The sequence below is a fragment of the Uloborus diversus genome, chromosome 5 (genome assembly GCF_026930045.1).
Source record: "Uloborus diversus isolate 005 chromosome 5, Udiv.v.3.1, whole genome shotgun sequence".
In the NCBI taxonomy this organism is placed as follows: domain Eukaryota; kingdom Metazoa; phylum Arthropoda; class Arachnida; order Araneae; family Uloboridae; genus Uloborus; species Uloborus diversus.
This window is the reverse complement of record NC_072735.1, coordinates 53,463,559-53,489,571: the sequence shown is the minus strand read 5'-3', so window position 1 is coordinate 53,489,571 and position 26,013 is coordinate 53,463,559. Positions and strand designations below refer to the sequence as shown.

The window sequence follows — 26,013 nt, the reverse complement described above, 5'->3', positions numbered from 1 at the left end:
ATTATTTTACAAGCAATTTAACTGAAAAACAAATACGAAAATTTATTATTTCAATTCCGGTATTTGAAAACAACTCTCAAACTGAAGTCAAAAAATATGAAACAAAAGAGCTGCAATAAACTACCGATGTAACGTAAAACTGTAAGTATGCTCGGATTCGCTTTGCTATAATAATTACGGCTTCATATCTGAATGAGTAGCACTTACATAAAAATCGCGCATCTATTTTCGCGCATTCATCACAGAATTTCCGTCAGTCAAAAGTTCGCAGATGTACATAAGTATTCACCTAACCTAATGAGCGTCTATTTTGGATTCTATCTGAGTATCTGAATGAATGCAACGAGTGAATTCTCTTACGGCAACCCTGTTGGCTTTAAATTTAACACGGCGCGATGCTGCTTTCCAGATCCACAAAACACTCCTAACACAAATATTGGCGAGATACAATTTTTTTGTTCTGCAAAGCACGAAAATACTCAAAAATTTTACTGTGATCAGGTCAACGAAAAAAGGCATGAAAATCCGTAAAACTTCTAGGAAATCTGGAGGAATTAGCAGGCATGATCCACTCATTAAGCACAAAGAATTATGAATGAATATGTATTTTTAAGTCATTATTTCAATTTGTTCTTAATAAAGTCCCGTTCTTCGATATATCAGACAGATTGAAATCTGAATATCCTTACTGCGGTAGTAAATATATATCGATATATTACAATGTATCGGTATATCGCCCTGCCTTAGTACACAATGCTAGATCACACTTTCAACATCAACCCATCGGCTGGCTGGTCAATGGCAACCCGTTGGCATGGGATGCCAGTGTTCAAATTATATGAAACTTTTTTTACAGTTGTTTTGACCTAAAAGGAAAAATATAAGAGGGTATGCAACTTGAAAAATCAACTTTCATTTTTTTGGGGGGTGGAGGGGGGAGCAGCCTAATACATATATATTCTCAGTTATATTTATATAGACATGAATGGTTTCAAAATGAAGTTTCAGCCTTCCCAAGTTCTATCAGACCATCAATTACCTCCAATGCTTGTATTTTCAAAGCTGATTACCATGTAGTTTTTAGCTCTGGATCTGGAAATGACCTTTTTTCCCCCATCATCCAAGAATTTTTAAGCTAATGCAAGTTTTAAAATTGGCGAAGAAACAAAACATTGCAACAACTTTTTAATTGATGTAAAATGGGCTTTATATTTTATTCTTTGTTTTACTTATACTATGCATTATTACTTATAAACAAGTGAAGTGTCTTAAACACCCCTTTAATTTCTAATTAAAACTGCCGAAAAAAAAAGAGATTAAATTTTGTTTTCATGAGGTGTGTTATACCTTCACAAACCACTCATTTTCTTCACCTTCCTTTAATAATTTAGTTAATTAAATCTTTAGTAGTATTCCATGTGTTGGAATAACATTTAGTTTTTTTTTAAAAAGATGCAAACTTTTAATTTTTAGCATTTAAAAAGAAAAAAAACATGGGATAAAAGAAAAAAAACAATGGTCATTTCCATTTTCAGGACTAAAAACGCATAATAAGCTACTAACAAAACTTAGGAAATACAAGAATAGTAGATCAGTGGGATTTTAGGTCAGATAGATAAGATGTGTATGAAGTATTGGAACTTTCAAAAATGCAGTAAAACTCTACTTATAAAAACAGCACATAAAACAAAAGCAAAGTTTTATTATTTTTTTAATGTCAAATTTTTTTAATTGTCTCTTTTCTCTGCTATAAAATTGTTGACCAGAGTATAAAATTAATTTTATCTCATTGTCTAGTCACACTTGGGGGATGTTTGCTTGGGTGGGGTGGTCATTGAAAAAAAAAATTCATCTGTTTCTTTTCTTTCACACCTTCATTTTTTTCCCTAATACAATGCAACTCTGATTCAACCATTTTCGAAGGACTTCAACCTTTTTTTGTTGTAATGGAGCAATGTAATGACGATTAAATTGGGACTGAAAATTTTTTTTTTGCTTTATCGTTATTCATTGTGACAGGATTTCACTGCGCATATGTTCCAAAGGGAAATTTTTCTCCCTAAACTCTCCTTGCATAGTTATGCCACTGTGTACTGCTAAAAAATACTCTAAATCATCATTTCATGTGCTGTAAAATTAGTTAAATAACTGCAAACTGGCTGTTTTTTCCTTTTACATCAGTTGTTCAACTGTATTAAAATTTCATGTTATTCCTGGAAATTCCAAAAAGCTACAATTTCAGAAAGCTACTTTTTTAGAAACATTGGATATGATATTTTTTTATCTGTCATTGCTGTTAATTATACAATATTGAATATTATTTTAAAACTAACATTTGAACTGCTGCGTATTTGAAAATGCTTATGATGTAACAAGAATACTTTCTTAAACCTTAAATTTCATCTTTAATCATTTTTATGTATTTTTTATGTATTTTAGATGTTGTAAATTAAAAATTATTACAACATTCCTTGATGGGTTAAAATAAGTAAAAAGTATAGCTCATATGAACAAAAAGGAAGTATTTAAAATAAGGAAAACATAATGAAGCCCCGCCTCTTATTGTTTGGTGTACCTTTTATTACATTCAGCTTTTACAAATATGCCTACATTTTGTTTATTAAATAATGTGTATGATTCCTGTACTTTGCATTTGTTTATTTATTTATTCAAACTTTTAATATATTAACTGTTTGCATTGTGCTGTATGTTTAATTGTTTTTCTTATTAACAATTTAGTTGGTACAGAGAGCTTTGTGACAGAAATGAAACTGATCCTGATTGGGAACCTGGTCCACACCTTATAAGCACGCAAGTATAATCTTTAAACTATCTTTAATAATTTCAAAGGAATAACAAACTTGAATACAGTGACTATCAATTAAACTTTGCTAAACGCCAAAGATTAAGGTAATAGTAATGATTACTTACTAAAATAAATTTTTTCTTGTCTAGATGCGATGTGTTCCAAAACTAATGAGAATGGTTTGGGATGGATGTCCACTTCATTATGATTCAAAACACGGATGGGGATATTTAGTACCAACTTCTGAAGTGTTGAGTAATCTTTCTGAAGCTTTTCCTTTAAAGTAAATATGAAACACTTTCAATGAAATATTATTTTTACTCATTTTATCTCCACTCGTTTAAATTAGAATGTATTTCGCTAAAAAATAATATTGCAATATGTCTTAGTGAGTCACATGCTAAAGAACATGCAAAGTACAACAATTTCTTTTGTTTCATAAACTTTCATTAATTATTGGAAACTCTAACATGAAGTAATTGGAAATTCCTCTCATAATTACATTTTCATTGTGTTAAGTGCATAAGACATTCAATACCATGGCCCACATATTTATTACAATGCAACCTTGCCAGATCATGCCACGGACCCTCTTCTAGTTATATCAAGGCTAGAAATTATAAGTATCAAAAGTTTTGCGCTTGCTTTTTTCATCCCAGGTCCCACCTTCATCCGAGCCCCTTTACTGTTGCACCCCTTGCCTCCCCCATGTGGAGCAATATTCAATACTCTGGTTTTATGAATTCTGCTACTTTAAAAAGTGTACATGCTGTCTGCCCACGATTGCTATAGAATTTGCTAACAATGATATTGGCCTGCTAAGCCGAGTCGATCTGAATGAGGAGAAAAAGTAATAGTTTGATGCACATGTTTCATTTATTTCAATATGGTCCTGCTTAATTTTGAGGCTAACACACCTCTGCAAAAGCTGCATTCCCTGCAAATTAATACAAGGGTTGATCCAAAAGTAAGGTTCCCATCAATTTGACAAATATACAGCACTGTCTTTTCTCATTGAAATTTACATCATTGGAAATAAAAACGTTTCTCAATTTTATACATAACACAAGTCAACAAAAAAAAAACTTTTTTTCTATGTTTCTGTTTTAATGCATGAATTCTGATACTATGCATCAAAGAACACTAAAATATCCATCCATAACGTTTAAAGTTTGTTTTTGTCTGTTTTATGTCTGTAAGTATGTTTTGAAAATTTTAACTGATTAGCGTAGGGAAAAAATTAAATTGTTGTTTGAATCTGCTTTTTGTTAATTTATCATCTGCTCAGGGAAGGTAACTATCTAATTTTTGAACAGGAGCAAGATCTCGTTTTGGAACCCCCTCTCCCTTTTAAAATAAAAGAAAAGATTCTTGGAGAAATTTGATAGCGTCAACACCAAGATTCCATTCATCAGTTCGACAGAGTTCAGTGATTTAGTACGAGATCTCAACCTACCCAAGAATAAGGCAGAAATCCTTGGTTTCCAATTAAAACAGTGGAATTTGCTTGAAAATGATGTAAAAATAACTGATTGAAGTGATTGCATAAATTGTTTTTGTATTTTTTCACCAAACATGGATTTTATTACTGTAATTACGTGAAGGATTTCTTGGAGGACATTGCGATACCATGCATATTTTCTGACTGGCGACTTTTCCTCGAAAGCTCTTCAAACAGCTTAAAAGCAGTCCTTCTTCACAACCGTAACCAATTACCCAATCTTCCCTTAGCACATTCTGTAATGTGCAAAGAAAAGTACCATAAGGTTAAAATTGAACTGGAGAAATTAAAATATACAGAATATGAATAGGCCACTAGTAGGAGATTTCAAGATGGTTGGTTTTCTGGTACTGTTGGTTTTCTGGTCCAAGGCGAGTATACTAAGTATCCTGTCACCTTTGCTTTTGGTATAGCAGAACAGATTCAGTACATTACCAACAGTGTATATGGCCTGATCAAGTCAAATTTCAGATAGGGAAACATAATGTCAAATGGGAACCAATTGTAGACCCTAAGAATATATTGATGTACGTATCCTCCATTACGCATAAAATTAGGCCTAATGAGGCAATTTGTAAAAACTCTGGTTAAAAATTCTAAAGTTTTTAAATATTTAAAGAAATTTATTCCCAAATTGTCTGAAGCTAAAGTTAAATCGGGTATTTTCGTTGGCCCACAAATAAAAAATAATAATAAACAGTGATGAGTTCACACAGTTATTCAATACTAATGAAAAACAAGCTTGGGAGAGTCTTAAAGCAGTAGTGAATGGTTTTCTCGGAAACAACAGGGCTAAGAACTATCAAGAATTGATTGAAAACATGCTTGAAAAGCTTTAAAATTAGGGACTGTAGAATGTCTTTTAAACTTCGTATCGTCGCCTCAGAGTAACAGTAAGATATCCAATCCCAGAAATGAAACTAAGACATCTTGCTGTTGCTCTGAATCGACGATATGCTACATGCTCAACTAAACCAATTTAAAGATAATATGAGTGCCTACTCTCAAAAAAGCAAGGAGAGCGTTTTCAATAAGATGAGATGGAATCTTATTTTCAATAAGAGTTTAATGTTCAATAAAGCGTTTTCAATAAGATCATAATGAGAATATGATGGGAGATTATGTTTAGGGTTTAATACAAGAAAGTGCATACAAACATAACAAAATCACCAAAACTTTTAACTTTTGAGTTTGATTTTTTATTATTTTACGTTTATGAGTTGTTATTTATTGTATTATTTTTAAATAAAAAGCACTAGTGTTCAGTATTAAAGAATTTCTACTTGAGTCATTAAAAAAAATCCTGTATTTCACTTAAGAATTCAAAACATTCCTCTAGTTTCTACAAAACCAAACTTTGATCAAAATAATAATTTTTCCTTTATTAGAAACATAAAACAAACCACAATTTAACACTCAAAAACCAGAAACAAAAATTGTGTCAACCTGTGATAATCGCCATCTTTTTCTGTGCGTTATTGTCAACGGTGCCCTAACTTATGTATCGAGTGTCACAGAACTCCACCGCTAACCCATTAAGGAAGCGTTTCACCCCTTTTTTGATTTTATCGCTCCGTAAACGTTGGCCATCAAAGTGTTCCTTAAACTTAGGAAACAAGTGGTAATCACACTTAGGAAACAAGAGGTAATCACTGGACTCCAGCTCCGGACTGCAATCAAGAACCTGTTGGATAAAGCAACCAGCTTTTCGACGAATGTCCAAGTGGTTGGTTTGCTTCCCAGGTATGGAGTGCATAGGAGCTGGCTAAATCAACGTGCGAGGTGTATGAACTTGCTACTGAAGTCAATTTGCGAAAAGCGCAGTATCAGGTTCATTGATGTATGGAGTCATTGTAAACGGGATTGGATTGCTAGGGATGGCCTGCATCTGAGCTCTACAGGGGTCAAAATGGTTAGTGGATTAATTTTAAGGGCTTCGGAGTCAAAAAACTAAGTTGGAATGGGGGGCATGGTTCAAGCATCAGGTATCGAGAGAATGAAATTTTTTTGGGTATTGCTAGAAATGGAAATAAAGTGACAAACAAGAGTAGTAATGTTAACAATTGTAATTTAGGAAATTTCAAGGTGTTAAATAAAAGCAACTTAGGCATGCTTAAAGTTTTCTATACCAATGCTCGCAGTATTAGGAACAAGATGGATGAATTGAAAAGCATAGTTATGGATGAGAAGTTGGATGTTATTGGAATTACAGAGACATGGGCTACCGAATCTGATGCAGAGTTATTACATATTGCTGGGTATAATTTGTTCAGACAGGATAGAGTAGGTAAAAGAGGTGGTGGGGTTTTATTTTATGTTAGAGACAATTTTATTTGCAATGAATTGGTCATAAATGATAAGCCTACTGATATTGATATGATTTGGCTGGAGTTGATGAGCAGTAAGGGCAAAAAGCTACGCTTTGGAAACATTTATAGGCCACCTAATTCAAACCAGGGACAAGATGAGCAGATGTACTGTATTATTAGTGACATGTCCAGTAAGGGATCCGTTATCATAATGGGGGATTTCAATTTTCCGGGTATTGATTGGAATAATTTTTATCCTGGTAATGGCAAAGAAGAGGAATTTTTAAAAGTAATTGGTGACTGTTTCTTAGATCAAGTTGTAACTCAGGGAACTCGAGAGGAGGCAATTTTGGATCTAGTTTTTTGTGACATAGGTAGTTTTGTTCAGGGGTTGAGTGTAGGGGAGCATATTGGAGATAGTGATCATAACAGCATTAGATTCCGGGTTAAATTTGAAGTGTGCAAAGATGATAATTTTAGGTTTGTGCCCAATTTCAGAAACACTGATTTTGTTGCACTTAGGCAGAGCTTGAAAGAGGTTTTTTCGTCAGGGTTGGAAAATAGCGACGTAGATCAGCAGTGGACGGAATTTAAGGATAAACTTGCTAAAACCGTTGGGGACTATGTTCCATTTAGGAGAAAAGGTGTTAATACCAAAATTTGGCCCATGTGGTTCTCCAGGGAGACTAAAGAAGCTCTTAATTATAAGCAAGCCACTTTTCGTAAGTTTAAAGAAACTGGTCAGAGTGCGGAGAGGCTCCAGTATGGTAAGGCAAGGCGAAATTTTAAGTATTTGGTACGTATTCAGAAAAGGGAATTGGAGCAAAGGCTGGCAGATGACATTGATGGGAACCCTAAGAGGTTTTTTGCTTACGCTAATTCTGGGAAAGCTTGAAACAGTCAAATTGGGCCTTTGGTTGATGAGTATGGAAATTTAATCCAAAACGATAGTCATATTGCAAATGTTCTGAATAACTTTTTTTCCAGTGTGTTTAACGATAACTGTATCTCAACAGTTGACACTAACAAGACACAAGCTATTATACAGCTTGAGGATTTTGTATTTTCCAGGGAGGCGGTTTTATTTTATTTGAAAAAGATTAAAGCAACTAAAGCTCCGGGACCAGATAATATTTATCCAAAAATTTTAGTTGAATGTGCAGAGGAATTAGTGGATGTTATTTTGAATATTTTCAATGCTTCTTATAACTCGGGGACGGTGCCAGAGGACTGGAAGCTGGCTAACATAACGCCACTCTTCAAGAAGGGGTCTAAAGGTCTTGCTGGGAATTATAGACCTGTAAGTTTGACTTCGGTGATTTGTAAGATTTTCGAAACTTTGATCAAAATTAAGATCATGATGTTCTTAGAGACTAATAGTCTGTTGACTAGTTTGCAGTATGGTTTCAGGAAAGGTAAATCCTGTACTACTAATTTATTGCATTTCTACGACAAGGTTACCTCAGCTTTAGATGACAAAAAATGTGTGGATGTTGTTTATATTGACTTTCAAAAAGCTTTTGACAAGGTACCGCATGTTGCTCTTCTCAGCAAGTTAGCTGACATTGGAATAGGAGGAAAAACTTTACTTTGGGTTAGAAATTGGCTTACTGGTAGGAAGCAAAGAGTAGTTGTGAGAGGAAATCATTCTAATTGGAGTGATGTTTTAAGTGGGGTTCCTCAGGGATCAGTTTTAGGGCCTCTTTTGTTTATTATATTTATGAATGACATCAATGAAAATATTTCTGGAAGCATGAATTGTTTTGCTGACGATGTAAAAGTTATGGGGATTGTCGAAAATGAAGAACAAGTAAAACAGCTGCAAGAGGATTTAGATCATATTACTAAGTGGGCAGATAAATGGGGTATGGCAGTTAATGTAGGGAAATGTCAAGTGCTACACTTAGGTCATGGAAATAAGCGTATGAGATATCATTTACAGGGTTCAGTCATAAATCAGGCAGAAAATGTTATGGATCTGGGTGTCCTTATAAATCAGGACTTCAAGTTTAGTCAACAGTGCAGTATTGCTAGTAACAAAGCCAACAAAATGCTTGGGTTCATCAAGAGATCTATTTCAAACAAATCTAAGAAAGTTCTTCTGCCTTTATATAGGAGTTTAGTAAGACCTCATTTGGAGTATGCTATTCAGTTTTGGTCGCCTTATCTGAAGAAAGATATTTTCGTATTGGAAAGGGTTCAAACAAGGGTAACTAAATTAGTAAGGGGACTCTCAGATTTAGATTATGATACCAGACTTAATAGGCTTAACATGTATAGCCTGGAGCAAAGGAGAGTCAGAGGGGACATGATTCAGTTATTTAAATTTATCAAAATGAAAGATGTAAATGGATTAAATTTTTGTGGGGAAAGCAGGACAAGGGGTCATTGTTTTAAGCTATTTAAATCTCAGGCTAACTTGGAAATCAGGAAAAACTACTACTTTAGCAGGGTCGTGGGCACTTGGAATAGCTTACCGGAAGAGGCGGTAATGAGCAAGGGAGTGGATAGCTTTAAGAGGGCCATTGATCTTCATTGGGGACTAATTAATTGACTAGGACCAGCCTAGCTGGGCCCAGAGCCTGTTGCTGGTCGTCACATTTGTATTTGTATTTATAAGAATGGAGTGCATAGGCGGATTTAGGACTGAGTTCCTGGGGGGGCAGGATTTTTTTTTTTTTTTGGAGCAACATTTTTAATTGCCCTCCCCCCTCCCATGTTCTTGTCTGTTTTCTGTGATGCGTAAGGTCATTCTTTACTTTTTTATGTGTCGTTTTCATTACTATGTGTAATCATGCTGTCCTTTTTAAATTGACCTTAAAAGAGAGGGGACTGGTATTAAGAGAGTAACGCAGTGCTCCCTTTTAAGTGGGATATAGAATATCTCCAGTTTTTAGGGGGCCCGGGGGTTACTCCCCCGGAGGAAATTATCTAAAATGGATATAAAATTCTGCATTTTGAAGTCTTATAAGGGTTAATTGGAAATAATAGGCAAATAATTTTTTTTTAGAAGTTTTACGCTTTAAAAATGCTTTGTGATGCAAATTAATACTTTAAAAGAAATGGTGCACAGATTTAGGGAATAGGTATCAAGAGAGTAACGTACTACCCATTTGAACAATTCTTAATTTATACACTTACTTGATAAGAAATAAAATTGAAGCACACTTTGCTTAGGAGTTTCAAGGACTTGTCTAATTATTTTCAAGGTTTGGTTGGTTACATTGGGTTTTTGGTTCAAGAGCCCTTGTAGGCTATACTGCGCCAATTCTTTTCAGGGATTTTAGAACCTATTAATAATTTGCACTTTCCAGCCTCTGAAATTGAGTAGTAGATTATACACTTGTACAGTATTGTTCAAACTTTGTAAGAAACGGCTATTTTAAGTTTAAAAGAAAAAATAAACTTTAATTTCCTATTCAAAAAAGAAAAAATCATGATTTTTTTTTTTTTGTTATAAGATTTTGGAAGATAAGTTGTTACTATATAAACTCCTCCCAAAACTGTGGAGCATTGTCCCCTTTGCCCCCCCCCCTATAAATCCACCCATGCTCTTCTGAACTACTCAAAAACGAAAAAATGATTTTTTTTTTTTTAAATTTTTGGAAGATGTGTTGTTACTACATAAAGTCCTCCCAAAACTAGAGGGGCATTGCCCCCCTCTGATCCCCCATAAATCCGCCCATGATGGAGTGGTTTGTTGACTGTCATGTCCCACTCTGGTGGTGGAACTCTGTGACACTCAATACAGAAGTTAAGGCACCATCGACAATAATGCACAGAAAAAGATGAAGATTATGTATACAAATAGAGAAACTTTTTTTCTTTCTAGTGATGTAAATTTCAATGAGAATAGACAGTGCTGTATATTTGTAAAATTGATGGGAACTTTACTTTTGGATCAATCCTCGTCGATACATCCGTTTCTGCCTGTAAACCGAATATTCACATTTCCATCTCATTGATGGTCAGACAGTATCTACCATATTCTATGTTGAAACAATATTTACCTCCTTCTTTAACTGCACAACTCATTAGTATCAGTATAGTATAGGGATTCCCAAACTTTTTTCCAATTTGCGACACCCTTTGAAGAATTAGGATTTTCTCAGGGTAAGCAACTCAATTTCTGTTATATACACATATTTTGATAGCATGCGCGCCTCGTGGCATATTTTGGCTCCTTCTACTGCACCCAGGGTGTTGCAACATCTATTTTGGGAACTCCTGGTATGGTAGATATTAAATAAAGGGTTTTATCCCCTACAACAAGTGTAAATATTGCATATTAAGTTTTTTACAACTGGGTCATTTCAAACTAATGCATTTGTAGAAAATCATACAAGTAAACATTTTTTTACTTTTCACTATAAAATCAGATTCCTGTTTTTAAAGCAAAAGCAACCTTTTATAATGTTTCTTATTGTACTCCTTTAGAAATTTCCATAAGATTCTTGGCAGTAGCAAAGATTTAAAGCATGGCAACCAGAATATTGATTTTTTATGGTCTAAAATTAAGGAACCACAAGAAAATAGAGAACTGGAAAGTAAAATATGGCAGCTAATACTTCAAAATAAAAAAGTAAGTCATATATACAATGTTCTCAATGAAACTTGAAGTAAGTTGTGCATATTTTAGTTATTTCATTGTATACCTGAAGAACAATAAAAGGAATTAGAGTTTGCATTTTTTCTTTTGTAATTTATTAATTTTTTTAATGAAAAAATGTTTGTATCATATCTGGAAGTCAATACGTGTTTTTCGTTGGGTTTAAGGGGTTCCATGCAATTTACTTAACAGCTGTGATATTTTAGTGATTGAACTTATTTTAAATAACATTTCAAGAACTGAGTCATAATTTCAAGAATACCTAAACTAAGACAAACTCAAAAAACCTTTATGAAGAAAAATTTAGTTAATTAATCTGAAGAAAACTTAAGCAATGTATCATTTTGCTTTTTTTATTATTATTATTCTTCTCGATGGTTCATATTATTAATAACTGTTCTCTATGAAAGCACTGATTAATTTAAATTAAGCTTGTGTCTTTTTTTTTACATGTAATAACCCAGTTTTTTCTGTTTGATACTCAAAAAATTTTTAGTATATTAAGTACATTTCTTTAGCTCCAAAAATTAGTTCTTTTAGTTCATTATTTAAGTCTGAATGTCAGACATTTACATAAGTAGATAAATTAGATGTTTTGAAAGAAAATAAGGAAAGTTAAACCATGCAAGCTCACAATAATTATTGAAAGTGGAGAAACAAAACTCAAGGATAAGAAGCAGTTATGAAATCCACTTAGTTAACTCAAACAGTAATTAAGCAGTGCTTCTGTATATCAAAATCTAGTGAAGTAATGAATCAGATGACCATATTTAATTAATACTGCGGAATTGCGACTTTACAGTTAACATGTGAGCAGTTAAAATTATCCAATAATTTATTGATGAAATGTGCAAACGTACTTAAAATTAACTACTCGATTTTTCAAAAGGCTGCTAACAGCATTTGAATGAGATTTCAAATAACTTCTTTTATGTCAGGGTAACTTTCCCTCTCTCAGCACAACATTGAGAATCATTATGATTCAAAAGCCAGTCTTACTAGTTTTACCAAAAATAATACTTAACCTGGTGTAGTTTAGTCTTTACTAATAATAAAGCTGAAAATCTCTCTGTCTGGATGTCTAGAGGATGTCTGGATGTCTGTAGGATGTCTGTGACGCGCATAGCGCCTAAACCGTTCGGCCGACTTTCATAAAATTTGGCACTAAGTTAGTTCGTAGCATGGGAGTGTGCACTTCGAAGCGATTTTTCTAAAATTCAATATGGTTCTTTTTCTATTCCTATTTTAAGAACAAAATTACCATACGATGGACAAGTAAATTACGAAATTATCAGAACGTGGAACCGTAACATGGGCACAAGCCAATTGGGGAGATACGAAATTATCATAACATGGGTACAAGCCAATTGGCGAGAAAATTCACCATACATTATTTGTAAATGTACAGGCGAACCAAAAGACCTTTTAATTTTTCTATTACGGGCAAAGCCATGTGGGTACCACAAGTTAAGAATAAATTGCTCTCTGTTTTTTCTCCAATTGTAAAAAATTTTTAGATGCTAGTTTTTTTTTTTTAAATCACAAATTAAATAATTTGTTGTAAAATCTCTTCTTTGGATGAAACTATTGGTGGGTATCTGTCAGGGGTGTCTGTCAATAAACTTCCTTATTATTTCTCAAATTAGTATGAAATGTAAAGTTAAATTTAAATTTTATAAAAATTTTGGAGTTTTTCTTTTTTTTTTTTTTTTTTGAATAAAAATAATGTTTTTAGGCGACTGTTACTACTATTATGACCTTCTTACAGACTCCCCCCCCCCCACATTACTATTATAAGTTTGGCTACTAGTTTAAATGTTGTTATTATTAAGTAATTATTTTCAAATGATCTTTGACATTATTTAAGTATTCTATTTCTTTAAAAAAAAATATCAATTTTACCTAGTTTTTACTTTAAGCAAGTTTTCAAAAATAGATTTTTAATAGAGATATTTTCTGTAAGTCATCTTTTGAGCAGATCTTTCCTAATGTTTTCAGAAAACTTTTAAAAGTTCTGAGACTCATAATGAAATAGGACCCCATGATGTTGGAATAAGTGGTTGTGCTTTCTATCGCCTTCCTCACAAAGTATGTATAATGATTTTGGTTTCAGTATGTTATGAAAAAAAAGGGAAAAATTTATCATATACATGTGTTAATTGAATAACTTGTTTTGTTCTGTTCTTACCATGGTCCCATGTGGATGAGGCTAGGTGGTGCAGAGTAATAGGGCTTGAGAAGAAAAGAAACTGAGGGCACTTTTAAAACTTATTTTAAATGTAGGAGAATGTGGGGCATAGTGAAATGGTGATATATTTACTCTGCTTTTAGCGCCTTTTATCTGGCAATATTTTAACCATGTAGTAACACATGTAGCCTATTCCAGTCAAAAAAAAGTTGCCTCTGAAAATTAAAGAATATGATAATACAAGCAATTTTCAAAAATAGAAACTCATATTGTAATATATTGTTGTAAGTGAAAAATTACTTTTTTATTTTTGTTATTGATAAGTTCAAACGTTCTTGTTATTAATATTTTAAATATTAATGGAGACATACTAATACTTGATGCAGTATTTATTTGTTTAATATTAAGCTTATTTGTTTCTTAAACACTTTGTACAGTTAGTCGAGTGCACTGCAAAGTGAAATAGTTTATTTCATTTACATATTCAATCCTTTGTCAAATCATTCACTTATTCATTTATTTATTATTTCATTTACATCCCCTCATTTAATAACTAGCAAAGTACCTGGCGTTGCCTGGGTCAGTAATAATTGTTAGAAACAATCGCTACTTTCATTTGTTTTCTGTTTTAACTGAAAAAAACTGAATAAAAGTAAAATAGCAATAAGTATAAAGAACGAAATAGTATTCAGTTAGAAACAAAAGCACGAGATTTAAGCTTATAAACATTTAAAGAATTTCCAAAATATGAACTAACAAAAACAAAGATTACTAAGAAAACCATGCACTTTAAATATATAATTAAATAGTACATACACATGTGCAAAAAAAAAAAAAGCTCTCTACTATATTTCCTTAAGTGCACAAAAAGTAGAGTTTCCAAATATTTAACTGACTTTAAAGTCATGTTTGCTCCGGAGAAGCCTTGATTCAAAATTTTCATTGTGATTGTTATTAATATTGCTGTTGTAAGGCAACGAATTTTTGTAACAATAGGTTGCCTACTGTGTAACCACGGATTGTATGGAAAGGCAAACATCCGGTTTACACGCAGAAATAGAAGCATCTATTAGTTTTCAGGGATGTCAGATTTTGCAGATGTATGTTAGCCTCTAAATTAAGCAGAGTCTCATTCAAATGAGCGGAATACGCGCATAAAATTTTTATTTTTCCCCTCATTCAGATGGAGTCGCCTTAACTGGATGTTTGCCAATTCCATGCAATCTGTGGTCAAACAGTATGTTGCTTCCTGATGATGTAGCTACCTGTGGTGAAAAAATGGTTAAAATCGGTCCAGTAGTTTTATTGTTGACCGCGGACATACTTAAGTACAGAAGTAGCCATTTATGTATATAGATGAGGATAAAAATCCTAAGAAAGTAATAAATTTCATGCTTGCTCCAGAGAAGCCTTGATTCAAAATTTTCATTTTGGTTACTGTTGAAATTGCTGTTGTAAGGCAACAAATTTATGTAACAATGGGTTTTATATTTAATCATTTAATGAAGAAATTACATAAATTTACTGTTTTCCATCATAACTTTTTTAAACTAAGTTTTTTAGAAATAAATTATAGCCTATGTTGCATCCTGATAATGTAGCTACCTGTGGTGAAAAAATGATTAAAATTGGTCCATTAGTTTTGAAGTTTATCACGGACATACTTGCATACAGAAGTAGCCATTTATATATATAGAATCCCTTATTTATTCATTCATTCACTTATTTTCTTATTCATTCATTATTTATTCTTTCATTCATTTTTTCTCATATATTAATTAACTTATATATTTATTTGTTAATTGTTTCATTTTCTTTATATTTATTCTTTTATTCTTATGTTTACTCATTCATTTGATTAAAAATATCTTTAATATTTGAATAGAACATATTTCATTTGAAAAATATTTTACTCTTCACTTTTCCCTATGAAAAAAAAGTGAACATTTTACACCTTTTTTATAGATACAGATTTGCTGCCAAAAATAAAAAATAATGATTTAATGAAAGTTTTACCATAAAATATATTGTTCTTTTTTTATGTACCATAATTTTGAGTACAAATTTCCAATTTGTTCATTTTGAAAAAAAAGTACTTTATTTTATTTTTTTCACTTTGCCCTGCATTCCCCTATATATTAATAAACTTGATAAATGTGGAAGGGAGCTTGCAGAGTAATCTGTCAAGGAGGCCTTACAATAAATGTAGAGATCATTGTTCTTCCTATTTAGGTATTAGCACTTAAATACTTTTCCTTTTGAAAGTTGATTTTAGCTAAGCGGAAAATAAATAATTTATTTTATCAGTTCCTTGAAAACATTTAAAAATCAACTACATATATGCAAATAGGCATTATGAATTATTAAATGCAATTTGAATGCAGTTATATAAAACATGAATATAGAATGTTTGAACTGAATAGGGCTCAAGGTCATAGTTTTGTAAAACCACATTTGCAGTACACCATTCAATTTTGGTCACCCTGGCTCAAGGAAGATATTTCATTTTTAGAAAAGATTCAAAGGAGCGCTACTAGGCTAGTATAAGGACTTACAAATTTAAATTATGATACTGATGGCACAGCTGAAACAAACTGTCTGTGTCAACATCTAATGCTTGATTAAGCACTGTATTTGATTATGTGGGAAAATGTTCTTTACCTTATAAAACTGATAACACTACATGCAATGTACCGACAGCACAGTTGCCAACTTAACCAGCTGTTGGTTTACAGCTTCTGCCTTATCCCTTGCTTAGTAGCGACAATTTACTGTTGATAACACTAATCTAAGACCGAATAATAAATCAGTAGCTATTTTTAAAAGGTAATTAATATTAATGAGAAAATGTTTTTGAAACATGCTAGATGAAATAAAATCATATAATACTTATATTATAATCATATACAAAATTTTTAAAATGTAAGTAACTTAGAGCTTAAATTACAAAATATTTATTTTGGCACAATTTTCCCAACATTACTTTTTAAAAACATCCATAATTTAATAGGGGATTGCTTGTTCGAAGTGTTTTGGGAACAATTTTGTTTCTCCTTTCCCAAACCAGAAAGGGCATTGTATTTTCCAATTAGATTTTCAGTGTGTATTATTAACTGGTCAAAGTGAAATATATCGCCTTCACATCCCAATAGCTTATAGCTCTCCTCATTGTGCTTCTTACATTGTCTTTTTATAGTAAATAAAAGTAAGGTTTCAAAGAAATTCTGGGAGGAAGTCTGTGGTGGACCTGCATCCAGGAGATCTCATAGCACCTACAACATTGAAATTTTGTACAAAATTACTTCAAGTCCCAGGGTGTGCACCTGGAGCTTTATTTTTTAAAATTCAAATTAGTTTTTTTGTAATTAATTTTTTAATCTCAAATTTTGCATAAATTGCTTATTATTACCTATCAAAAGGGTGAAAAATCACTTGAACATATTGATATTATGTATCATTAGAAAGGGTGGAGTTTTTCACATTCTACACAATTTGCTTCAATGCTCTAATTTAAATATGGTGGGAGTTATTTGCGTTTATAGCTTGAACTTTTTTAGGCTTAGCTAAAATTTAGGCACTACTTTCTTCATTAAATCTACCAGTAAAAAGCGAAGGAATTTTCCCACAGTTTTCATTTTGACAGCACTGAAAAGAGCAGTTTTTTTAACTCCAAATCTAACTCGACCTATGGTCAAAAAACTTAGTTTCTATCTCCAAAGGAAAAAAAGTTACAAATCATTAAAATTCAAGTAAGAATAATTGCATCTCCATTAAAATTACTGATGTTTTATTTGGTGTTGCCATAGTTACATCATTTCGATTCACATGTTTCTTCTTATTTCTTATTCACAAACTTTAAGAGTTTCGATTTTAACAGAAAAATCTTAGGCTCAACTCAATTCAAGCTAAAGAGCAAAATGTATTACTAGAGATCACTAATATGAAAGCGACTTTTCAAACATACAAAACTGCAATTTTGCAATGCTCAAGAGCTTAGCCTAAGCCCTTACGGCTCTGCAAGTTGGTACTAGTTATTTTAAAATCCAGGGAAGAGGTGCTTTTTGATCCAAACATAATGTGTTTTTAATCTGTTTCTTTTTAATTGACGATTTAAATCTTTGCGAATCAAATAAGATTGTGAAGCAATCATCTGGGGTTGGTGAGCGTTAGCAAGCAGGGAGCAGAGGCCCCTAGTATATTTAAAAAAAGAAGTATTTCTGTCTTGTCTTCTCATGCTGCTTAATTTCCTTTTTAATTTATTTTAAAAATTTCTTAGTGATAAAATTTACAAAAGCATATCAGTATTATTGGATTATCTGTGGAAATTAATTTGATTAAACATGGATCTTTAACATTGTGTCTGTAGGTAAATATTCAGTTCCAGACGTTTTTGTTCTTGCAAGCAGGATATTTGTTAATCTATTACCCAATTAAATGGAGCTCAAGTAAAGAGTCAAAGAAGACTTGATTCATTTGTTTAAACTTGCCAAAATACAGAACGTTGAGTAACTAAATTTTTGCAATGAAGGTAGGACTAGAAGTCATTGTTTTAAGATATTCAAATTTAAGGCTGATCTGGAAATTATAAAAAAGTACTATATTTCCATAATGCTGTAGGCACTTTTCAAAGCTTAGCGAAAGAAGCGGGGCCTGACTAAGGCACAGGACAACTAGGCCTGGGCTTGGGGCCCCATCTTCCTAAGAGGCCCTGTATTTAAAAAAACAAACATGCATAGTATTAAAAAATCATGTATTTTTTGTGAAAATAAAAAAAATCATCTTTTAAGTTAATATTAAACATTATTTCGCATTGATTTAAAGTGATGGAATAGAGAGGGGGGCCTCTAAAGCATTGTGGACTTAGGGCCTCACTTTTAGTTAGTCAGGCCCTGGTTACAAGGAAGGAGGTAGATAGTTTTGACAGAGCTATTGATTGTCATAATGAACTGATAAGCTGACTAGGGCTAACCTAGTTAGGCTCAAAGTCTGTTACTCTCAATCACGTTTGTGTTTGCACTTGTATTTATAAAGTGACAAAAATCTATTTATTAGTAAACCATTTATCAAGTTTAAACATTCATCAAAACATGAAGTTAAATGAAAACATCACATAAAATTGCCTTCTTTTTTTCATTAACGCATCTAAGTAGAAACCTAAATGCTTCCCACTCAATTGAAAGGAGAAATGTGAAAAAAAAATTGTGTAACTTAAACAAAAAAGCCACAGTTAACCATTTCTCTAAATTTTCAAGGACCACATGTAATCTTCTATTCTTTATAGTTGACTTCTATGTCCACCCTCTCCTTCTTTCGGCCTCCCCAGTTTACTATGGTGTTTTAGAGTGTGAAGGTTTTTTTTTTTACACTGATTTATGTTATTGTACATTGATATTTTTATTTCTTTTCTCAGGATGGTCCCCATAAAAGAGTGGGAAATCCATTATCTAAAGACTTCCTTCCAAAAGTTGAAGATGGTACTCTGAAAACGTGGGGGGAAACTCAAGCTGACAGAGCTCTTTTGCTTAGTAAAATGTTATCCTACTGGAAAAATTCCCATGCACGAATTATGTACGTTGTATTTGTTTTCAGTAACATCTAAAAAGTTCAAATATCTTTTAAGAGAAAATTGCTCTTTTAGTTTTGTTTCTGTATATAGTTTTAACTATTAGCTTTAACTTATTTATCGTGCTCTTTTTTTTTTCTTTTTTTCTGTTCTCAAAATGACGTGATTATCTTTCTATTTCTTTAGATTTGGAAATTGTTACAGTTAGTCTACATGGTAATTCATTTCTGTGTCTGCAAATGAGCACACAGCCGAGTGAATATTTCAAATATTTTTTTTAATTGAAAGAATTTTATCTGTTATTAAGTTACTTTCATAGTTTGTTAAAATACACTCAAACCTCTTGTTTAACCTAGTCAAAAATTCAGCAAGTAGACTCATTTCATGACATATTAGCTAAATAGGTGGTTACATTGTATGATGTTTTTTGCTGTATGAAGACACATTTTGTATTCAATCAAGTAGAAATTATCAATGGCTTTTTATTTTCATATAAAATATATCCCATTGCTATAATTCTTCACCAACCACTAAGTTCACCACTACTTTAACACTAGAAAGATGGAGGACCTGTATGGGTCTGTCTCATAGTTTGTTGTTCAATAAATCAAATAATAACTAACTGAATGTGATGGATCTTCTGACTTTTCATAGTATGACCCTATTTGAGTGTTCATTTGAGCATTTAGTCATTAGCAGGCCGTAAAAGTGGAAGGCAATTCATTTTTTCTGCATTCTTTGCTATATGATGTTTTTTTCGTTTTTGTGCATTTTTCAAAGATTTTTATAGTATTTTTATGTTGTTTTTAAAGCTTTTTTTTTTCAGTTTTCAGGGCATTTTTCTATATTTTAGCTATTTTTCTTCAAATTTCTGATTTAAATGTCCTTTGATTTATCTGTTAAATTTTGGAGCTCCAAACCAAAAGCTTTCAGTGCCAGCTTTCAAGAATATTACAATTTGCTAGGTAGCATAGAAGGGGAATAGAAAAGCTGGCTGATCAGGTACTGAGCAGGTTTCTGATTGACTACATTTCAAATTCTGGGTGCAGTCATTTCTTGAAGTTTGATTTTTGAGTTGGTGTAATTCTCAACACTGAAAAGCACAAATCTTTTTTTTTTTTTTGAAAAAGTGTACTTTATTTTTGAGTGCCTTATTTTAAGTGAAAATACCCCCCAAGCTCAAGCCACCAAAATCTATATTCAACTGATGACTGTGGAGTAAAAGAGCTTCAAAAAAAAAAAAAGATTTATTGTCACAAAGCTTATTGGTAGAGAAAAACATGTTGAAGTAGTTGAAGCTCAGCAGAAAAAGTCAGTTGCATCTCAACTCCTGATTCAGAAAAGCAAATATGTAAACTGTTTTCAATGAAATTTTGACCTCATGCCTTAAGTGCATTTTTCAAAATTTTAACAGCATATTTTCAATTTTAGCTGCATTTTTTGCATCATCTTTGTTTCAAGGAGGCCTTGGTCATCAACCTCATAGCAGTGTAAATATTTAACCTTGGACAGTACAATAGACCAGTGGTCTCAGTGCTCGCGCTCTTTTCAAGCGCACTTCAAATATTTAACCTTTTACCTATAAAAATGGGAGGGACCACAGTGACTCTTGATGTATTTTACAAAAAAAAAGATTTTTCCTGTCTCCAATTGACTGTAACATGAAAACCTGCAATTCACTTCATTTTTACCTTTACCTTCCTCTTATTTTAAGCCGGATGAAAATCCAAATGCTAAATACTGCTGACTGCCCAGCAGCCAAACCGTACGGTCTGCTCTTCAAAAGAGAAAGTAACTCTTTACATTTCAATGTGTAGGGATAAAATTACTGAACCTCATGATGCATTTAGTTTTTATTTAGTCTTAAGAGAAGATATGTGGGTCATGTGAACTGTTTCAGAAAGATTCTTTGTAGGCATTCATTTAAAAAATGGAAAGGGGCCGCACTGGCCCATTTCGTCTTTTTCTAAGTATACATAACTTAAGTATACAGCAATTTTTTTTATCTTTCTAGTGTTAAAATTATACTCAACTTTTATACTAACTTTTTGAATACAGTGTTTTTAAATGGTTTTCTGGGTTTTGAGATACATTATTTTGTGATACTACTATTGATACTTGAAAAAGATAATTTTAAAGGTATCTTTTTAAGTATTATTTTTTTTCTTTTCTACCTCTTTTGCACCTCTCTTTTTAATTATTGAAAAATTTTAATTTGTCTGAGACCTTTAAAAGAGTGTTTTATGGTATTGATAACAAATTCAAAGGCTATTACGATTGAAAGGATGATAACTGCAAATTGTAGAAGACTCCTCAGCAGGGTTGAAAGGACACATCTCTTATGGGGTAAAGAAAATGCAAAGAAGTATAGTATGATGTACAGCCTATGGGTGTCCTTTTTTCTTCAACCTAATAAATAATCTTTTTTATGTTATGGGGCATTATAAAAGGTGTAGAATTTTAAAAAATCTATACTAATATTATAAAGAGAGAGGGCGGATTTTTGAGTGTGTTTATATGTTCGAGGTAATCTCCGGAACCACTGCACCTATTTCAAAAATTCCTTCACCATATGAAAGGTGCTTTCTGACTGAGTAACATAGGCTATAATTCGAAAAAAATCCGATAAGTAGTGCTTTTTTCATTCCAATTTAGGCCCAAATTTCACGTAAATTGCCTATTATTGGCTATTAAAGGGGTGAAAAATTACTTGCACATATTAATATTATGTATCATTGAAAAAGGTAGAATTTTCGGCGTTCTAAACAATTTGTTTCAATGCTCTAACTTCATTACGGTGGGAGTAATTTGCGTTTTTAGCTCGAACTTTTTTAGGCTTAGCTGAAATATAGGCACTACTTTCTTCATTAAATCTATCAATAAAAAGTGAAAGAATTGTCTCACAGTTTTCTTTTGATACCATTGGAAAAAGTGGCATTTTTTACTCTATATATCTCTTGACCTTTGGTCAAAAATTAGCTTCTATCTTCAAAGGAAAAAAAGTTACAAGCATTTTTAAATCAATTTTGAAATATGTCATTTTGATTCAAGTTGTCAACCATTTTATTTCATGTTTCCATGGTTACGCTTTTAAATCCATCTTTCGCATTTTAATTTCTTAAAGTATTTTAATATCTGTCGTCATTGTTTGGAAGGGTAATTTTGCATGGTGTTTTTTTTTCTTTTGTTTAAGCCTGATTGTTGAATATATGTCACTCAACACAATTTTTATTCTCAAGGTAGGCCAGGCAAAGCCGGGCAACGCAGCTCTTAATATATAAAGATTTGAAAGCTACTGTTAATGTGATTTTATACCTTTTTGTTTGTTTGGCGAAACATTTATTATTGCCAAAGAAAAATCATCCGCTTCACTCAGGCTGGGTTCCGGTAGCGTGGTCGCTTGGCGCGTTAGGCGCTAAGCAGTTCAGTTTAGGATTAAGCCGCAACCGTTAATGTAAGTCATTGTTTGGCGATTTGTTTTGAAAGAAAAGAAACTTTTGATTTGTTTTTCTTTGTTTCTTTTTTTTCTGACGACGATTTTTGAATGTTCCACAGGATGTTTTTTTTTCGTTAGACGGATCGATTATGATAGCGTGGTTGCTGGGCAAGTTTTGCGATAAACAATAGAGTTGCGGAATTATTTTTACATATGAAAGATATTATTTGATGTTTTTTTTTTATTTGGCGAAATATTTTAAATTGCAGTAAAAACCGCTTCACTCGCTAAATAGAGTTTTAAAGCAACCCTAAATCTATTTTAATGATTTGATGAAAAATTTTAAATTCCAAAGAAACTTAAATAGTTTTCTTTTTAGAAAAGATGTGTACGCATTTTATAAAAAGAAAAATGATCATTTCACATTAGAAGGGGAGGGGGTGTCAATTTTTTTTATTGAACAGATTTCCATTAAATTTTTAGCACGGGCATCGCTGTGCGGGTATTGCTAGTATTTGAGAAAAATATTTTTTGAAAATGTATTCTTACTTTCTTGGTACAGTAGATGTAATGGAAAATAGAGGTTCATTCAATAGAGTTTTGAATGTGTGTAAGTATGTGTAGGTGTAGGTATTCTATGAGACTGCTATCATTGATCACTCTTACCCATTATGTGAGTAATTTATTTTTATATTTATTTTTTTAATAATTTTGAAATTAATTTAAAATGAAAATATTGTTTAAAATATTTTAATGCATATATATATATATATATATATATATATATATATATATATATATATATATATATATATATATATATATATATATATATATATATATATATTGTTATTTGCATCTATTTCAGGTCTCAAATGGTTGTTTGGCTCAATGCAACAGAGTTAAACCAAAATATAAAACAGTAAATATACTTTTCCTTATTTTATATGCCTCTTATAAAAAAAATGTTACTATCTAATGCACTTTAAATCTACTTTGCAATTAGGAGTGACAAATATGATGAAAATAATTCATATGGTGCTATTTTGCCTCGTTTAATTCCTGCTGGAACTGTTACAAGAAGAGCTGTTGAACCTACATGGCTGACTGCGAGTAATGCTTATGTAAGTGAAAAATTATTGATTTCTTTAATACATTTGTGAATCGAATATAAACAGGAATTTGGCTATAACTCTGCAAATCTAAGGTGGTACTTTGCCAGTGTATTGATGGGAATGTCTGAAATTTGGTTTTTGTACACACATGCATAATGGAGACTGAGCTGCCTCAGGCGCTAAGATTGAGCAAGAAATTCACACTAGGGTTATGACATTTAAAAAAAAAAAAAAAAAATTAATTTGAATTTTGACATCTTGAATTCAAATTATGTTTTTCGCAATCACAAGTGTGTGTATGTAGGCGTGTGTGTTTGTGTGTGGGGAGTATGTGTGTTTGTGTGCAGGGGGTATGTGTATGTGTGTAGGCATGTGTGCTTGTCTGTGTGCCGGCATAAGTGTGTATGTAGCTGTGTATATGTGTGTGTAGGCATATGTGTTTGTGTCAGTGTGCAGGCATGAATGTGTGGGTAGTTGTGTGTGTATGTGCGTGTGTGTGTGTGTAGCTGCGTATGTATGCGCGTGTGTGTAGGACATGGATGCAACCTGGAGATGGCTTTCGCTATAGGAGCAGCATCGTGAGGAGCCGGTCGACGGTGACAGGGTGCGGAGGGTGGCAGTGGGAAAATAAAAAGATAGGACATCAAAACAGTCAAATGAGAACAATAAGCAATCGTGATTGCTCAAAAAAAAAGACTTTTAGCCTGTAGCTGAATTTAATAAATTATTTGATACATGATCAGAAGAAAAAAAAATTCAATTCAAAAAGAAAAAAAAATCTACACTAATGGCATTGGAATCCTCCTTATACTTAAGTACTTTTAGCACAATCAAAATATACTAGTTCAATTAAACTTCAGATTCAAATATGTCTGCTTTGCCTTTGGGGCCCAATTCTTCAATTAATTTCACTCCTTGTATGGCAAAACTGTTTGTCCAGATTTATCGACAGCAGATTTGTTAATGCAAGTCAAAAGTGCAAGTTGAAAGTAGTGCGCCTCGATGGGCACTGCAACCTTTCAATTAATTTCCTTTATTGGCAAATTTCATTTGAAGAGTCAGCATATTGAGATATAACTGCAATATTGGAGTTTTTAAATGCCTGAATGTCCCTTCTCATCCAATGTACATATATTTGTATACCCGTATTTTATGATTTGGCAAATTGAGAAGTTCCCTCCTCCTAAAAATTTGAATTCAAAGTGCCCCGGACCGAGCAATTAAATTTCAAAATCTTATCCATCAAAACCAGGGTCCTGTCGTGTTTTTGAAATGAAAGCACACATATGATATTCTCCATTTGGGAACATAGGAGTACAAAATAAGATCATAAATAGCACAGGGGTTCTATCTTACATTGTGAACAAAAAAATAATTTAGTATACACTAGTTTTCTTTTGAGGAAATCGAATTTGAAATTATCAAACATGTATCCAATAACATCTCATAACATATATCCAATTGTATGAACAAGAATTGCTTATACACTTCTTTTCCGACATAAATCCCAAATTTGAATTATGTTTTAATGCAAAAAATAGCCTTCTTTGCTCAGTGTATTATAAGTTTTTGTTCAATTTTACTTAAGCTACAGCTTGTTACTGAAAGCATATAAGGGTTTTTAGAAATTATAGTGTCCAAAGCAAACCTCCGTTGATTTTATGTATTATGAGACTAATATTATCATATAAAAAGATGGAGTGTGTTAACTCTCTAAATTCCTAACTTTCCTCTAATTTCCAGGTTTGTTTCTATTGTTCAGAATTTGTGGATTTTTTTGTATCTCTGATATTCGTTTTTCATTGGGCACCAGTAGAACACCCTTCATACACTCCAGATTGATCGCTCTGCAAGTAGGACTTGTTTGAAGAACCCAAACAAGAGATAGGAAGGCTATGGCTTAGTGATTATATATGTATAGAAGAGTTTGTGCTGCTGGCTCAGCACATGTCCCTCTTCTTTCTATCGCTACAGAATCAAAAACTTGCCAATCTGGTAGAGAAAATGTGTATCAAATAAACAAGTTCAATGGAAAAGTTTGGGAACCCTTGGATCAGACCATTTTCTTTAAAATGTTTGAAAATTTCAAGCGAGATATATTCTAGTGCTACCTGTTATTTACCATTCTTAAACAGATATATTGTAGTTTAATTATAATTATAATTTTAGTAATTCATGTTTTTTACCTATTTGCTGGTGGAGTGGTTTTATTTATTTATTTTTCACATAAATATTACTATTTTTTTAATAATTGGCTGGGGCCTAAAATTCAAGGGGTTGGAAAGATAAAACATTTCTCTCAATCAAAGTCATTTTAAATTCTTAGTTCCAAGGATAAAATTACAAATTCAATGTATTTAATTGTTAAACTAACTGTATTCATATAGCTATTAAAACTGGCAATCTATGTAATAACTAAGTTTAATTTCTGCTAATTAATTTTGAATCATATTAAATCAAGTATGAGATTGTCTTCATTTGAGTTC

At 32.3% G+C, this 26,013-nt stretch overlaps 1 protein-coding gene across 1 annotated transcript in view; it reads left to right on the top strand.

Moving 5' to 3' along the window:
• LOC129222925 (DNA polymerase subunit gamma-1-like) overlaps positions 1–26,013 on the top strand; it is a 95,683-nt gene that overhangs the window by 51,729 nt on the left and 17,941 nt on the right. The window contains exons 11-17 of the mRNA XM_054857486.1: positions 2,740–2,815; positions 2,956–3,089; positions 11,054–11,198; positions 13,224–13,313; positions 18,824–18,981; positions 23,281–23,334; positions 23,419–23,536. Of these exons, the coding sequence (XP_054713461.1) occupies positions 2,740–2,815; positions 2,956–3,089; positions 11,054–11,198; positions 13,224–13,313; positions 18,824–18,981; positions 23,281–23,334; positions 23,419–23,536 (775 nt within the window). The remainder of the gene's footprint in view (positions 1–2,739; positions 2,816–2,955; positions 3,090–11,053; positions 11,199–13,223; positions 13,314–18,823; positions 18,982–23,280; positions 23,335–23,418; positions 23,537–26,013) is intronic.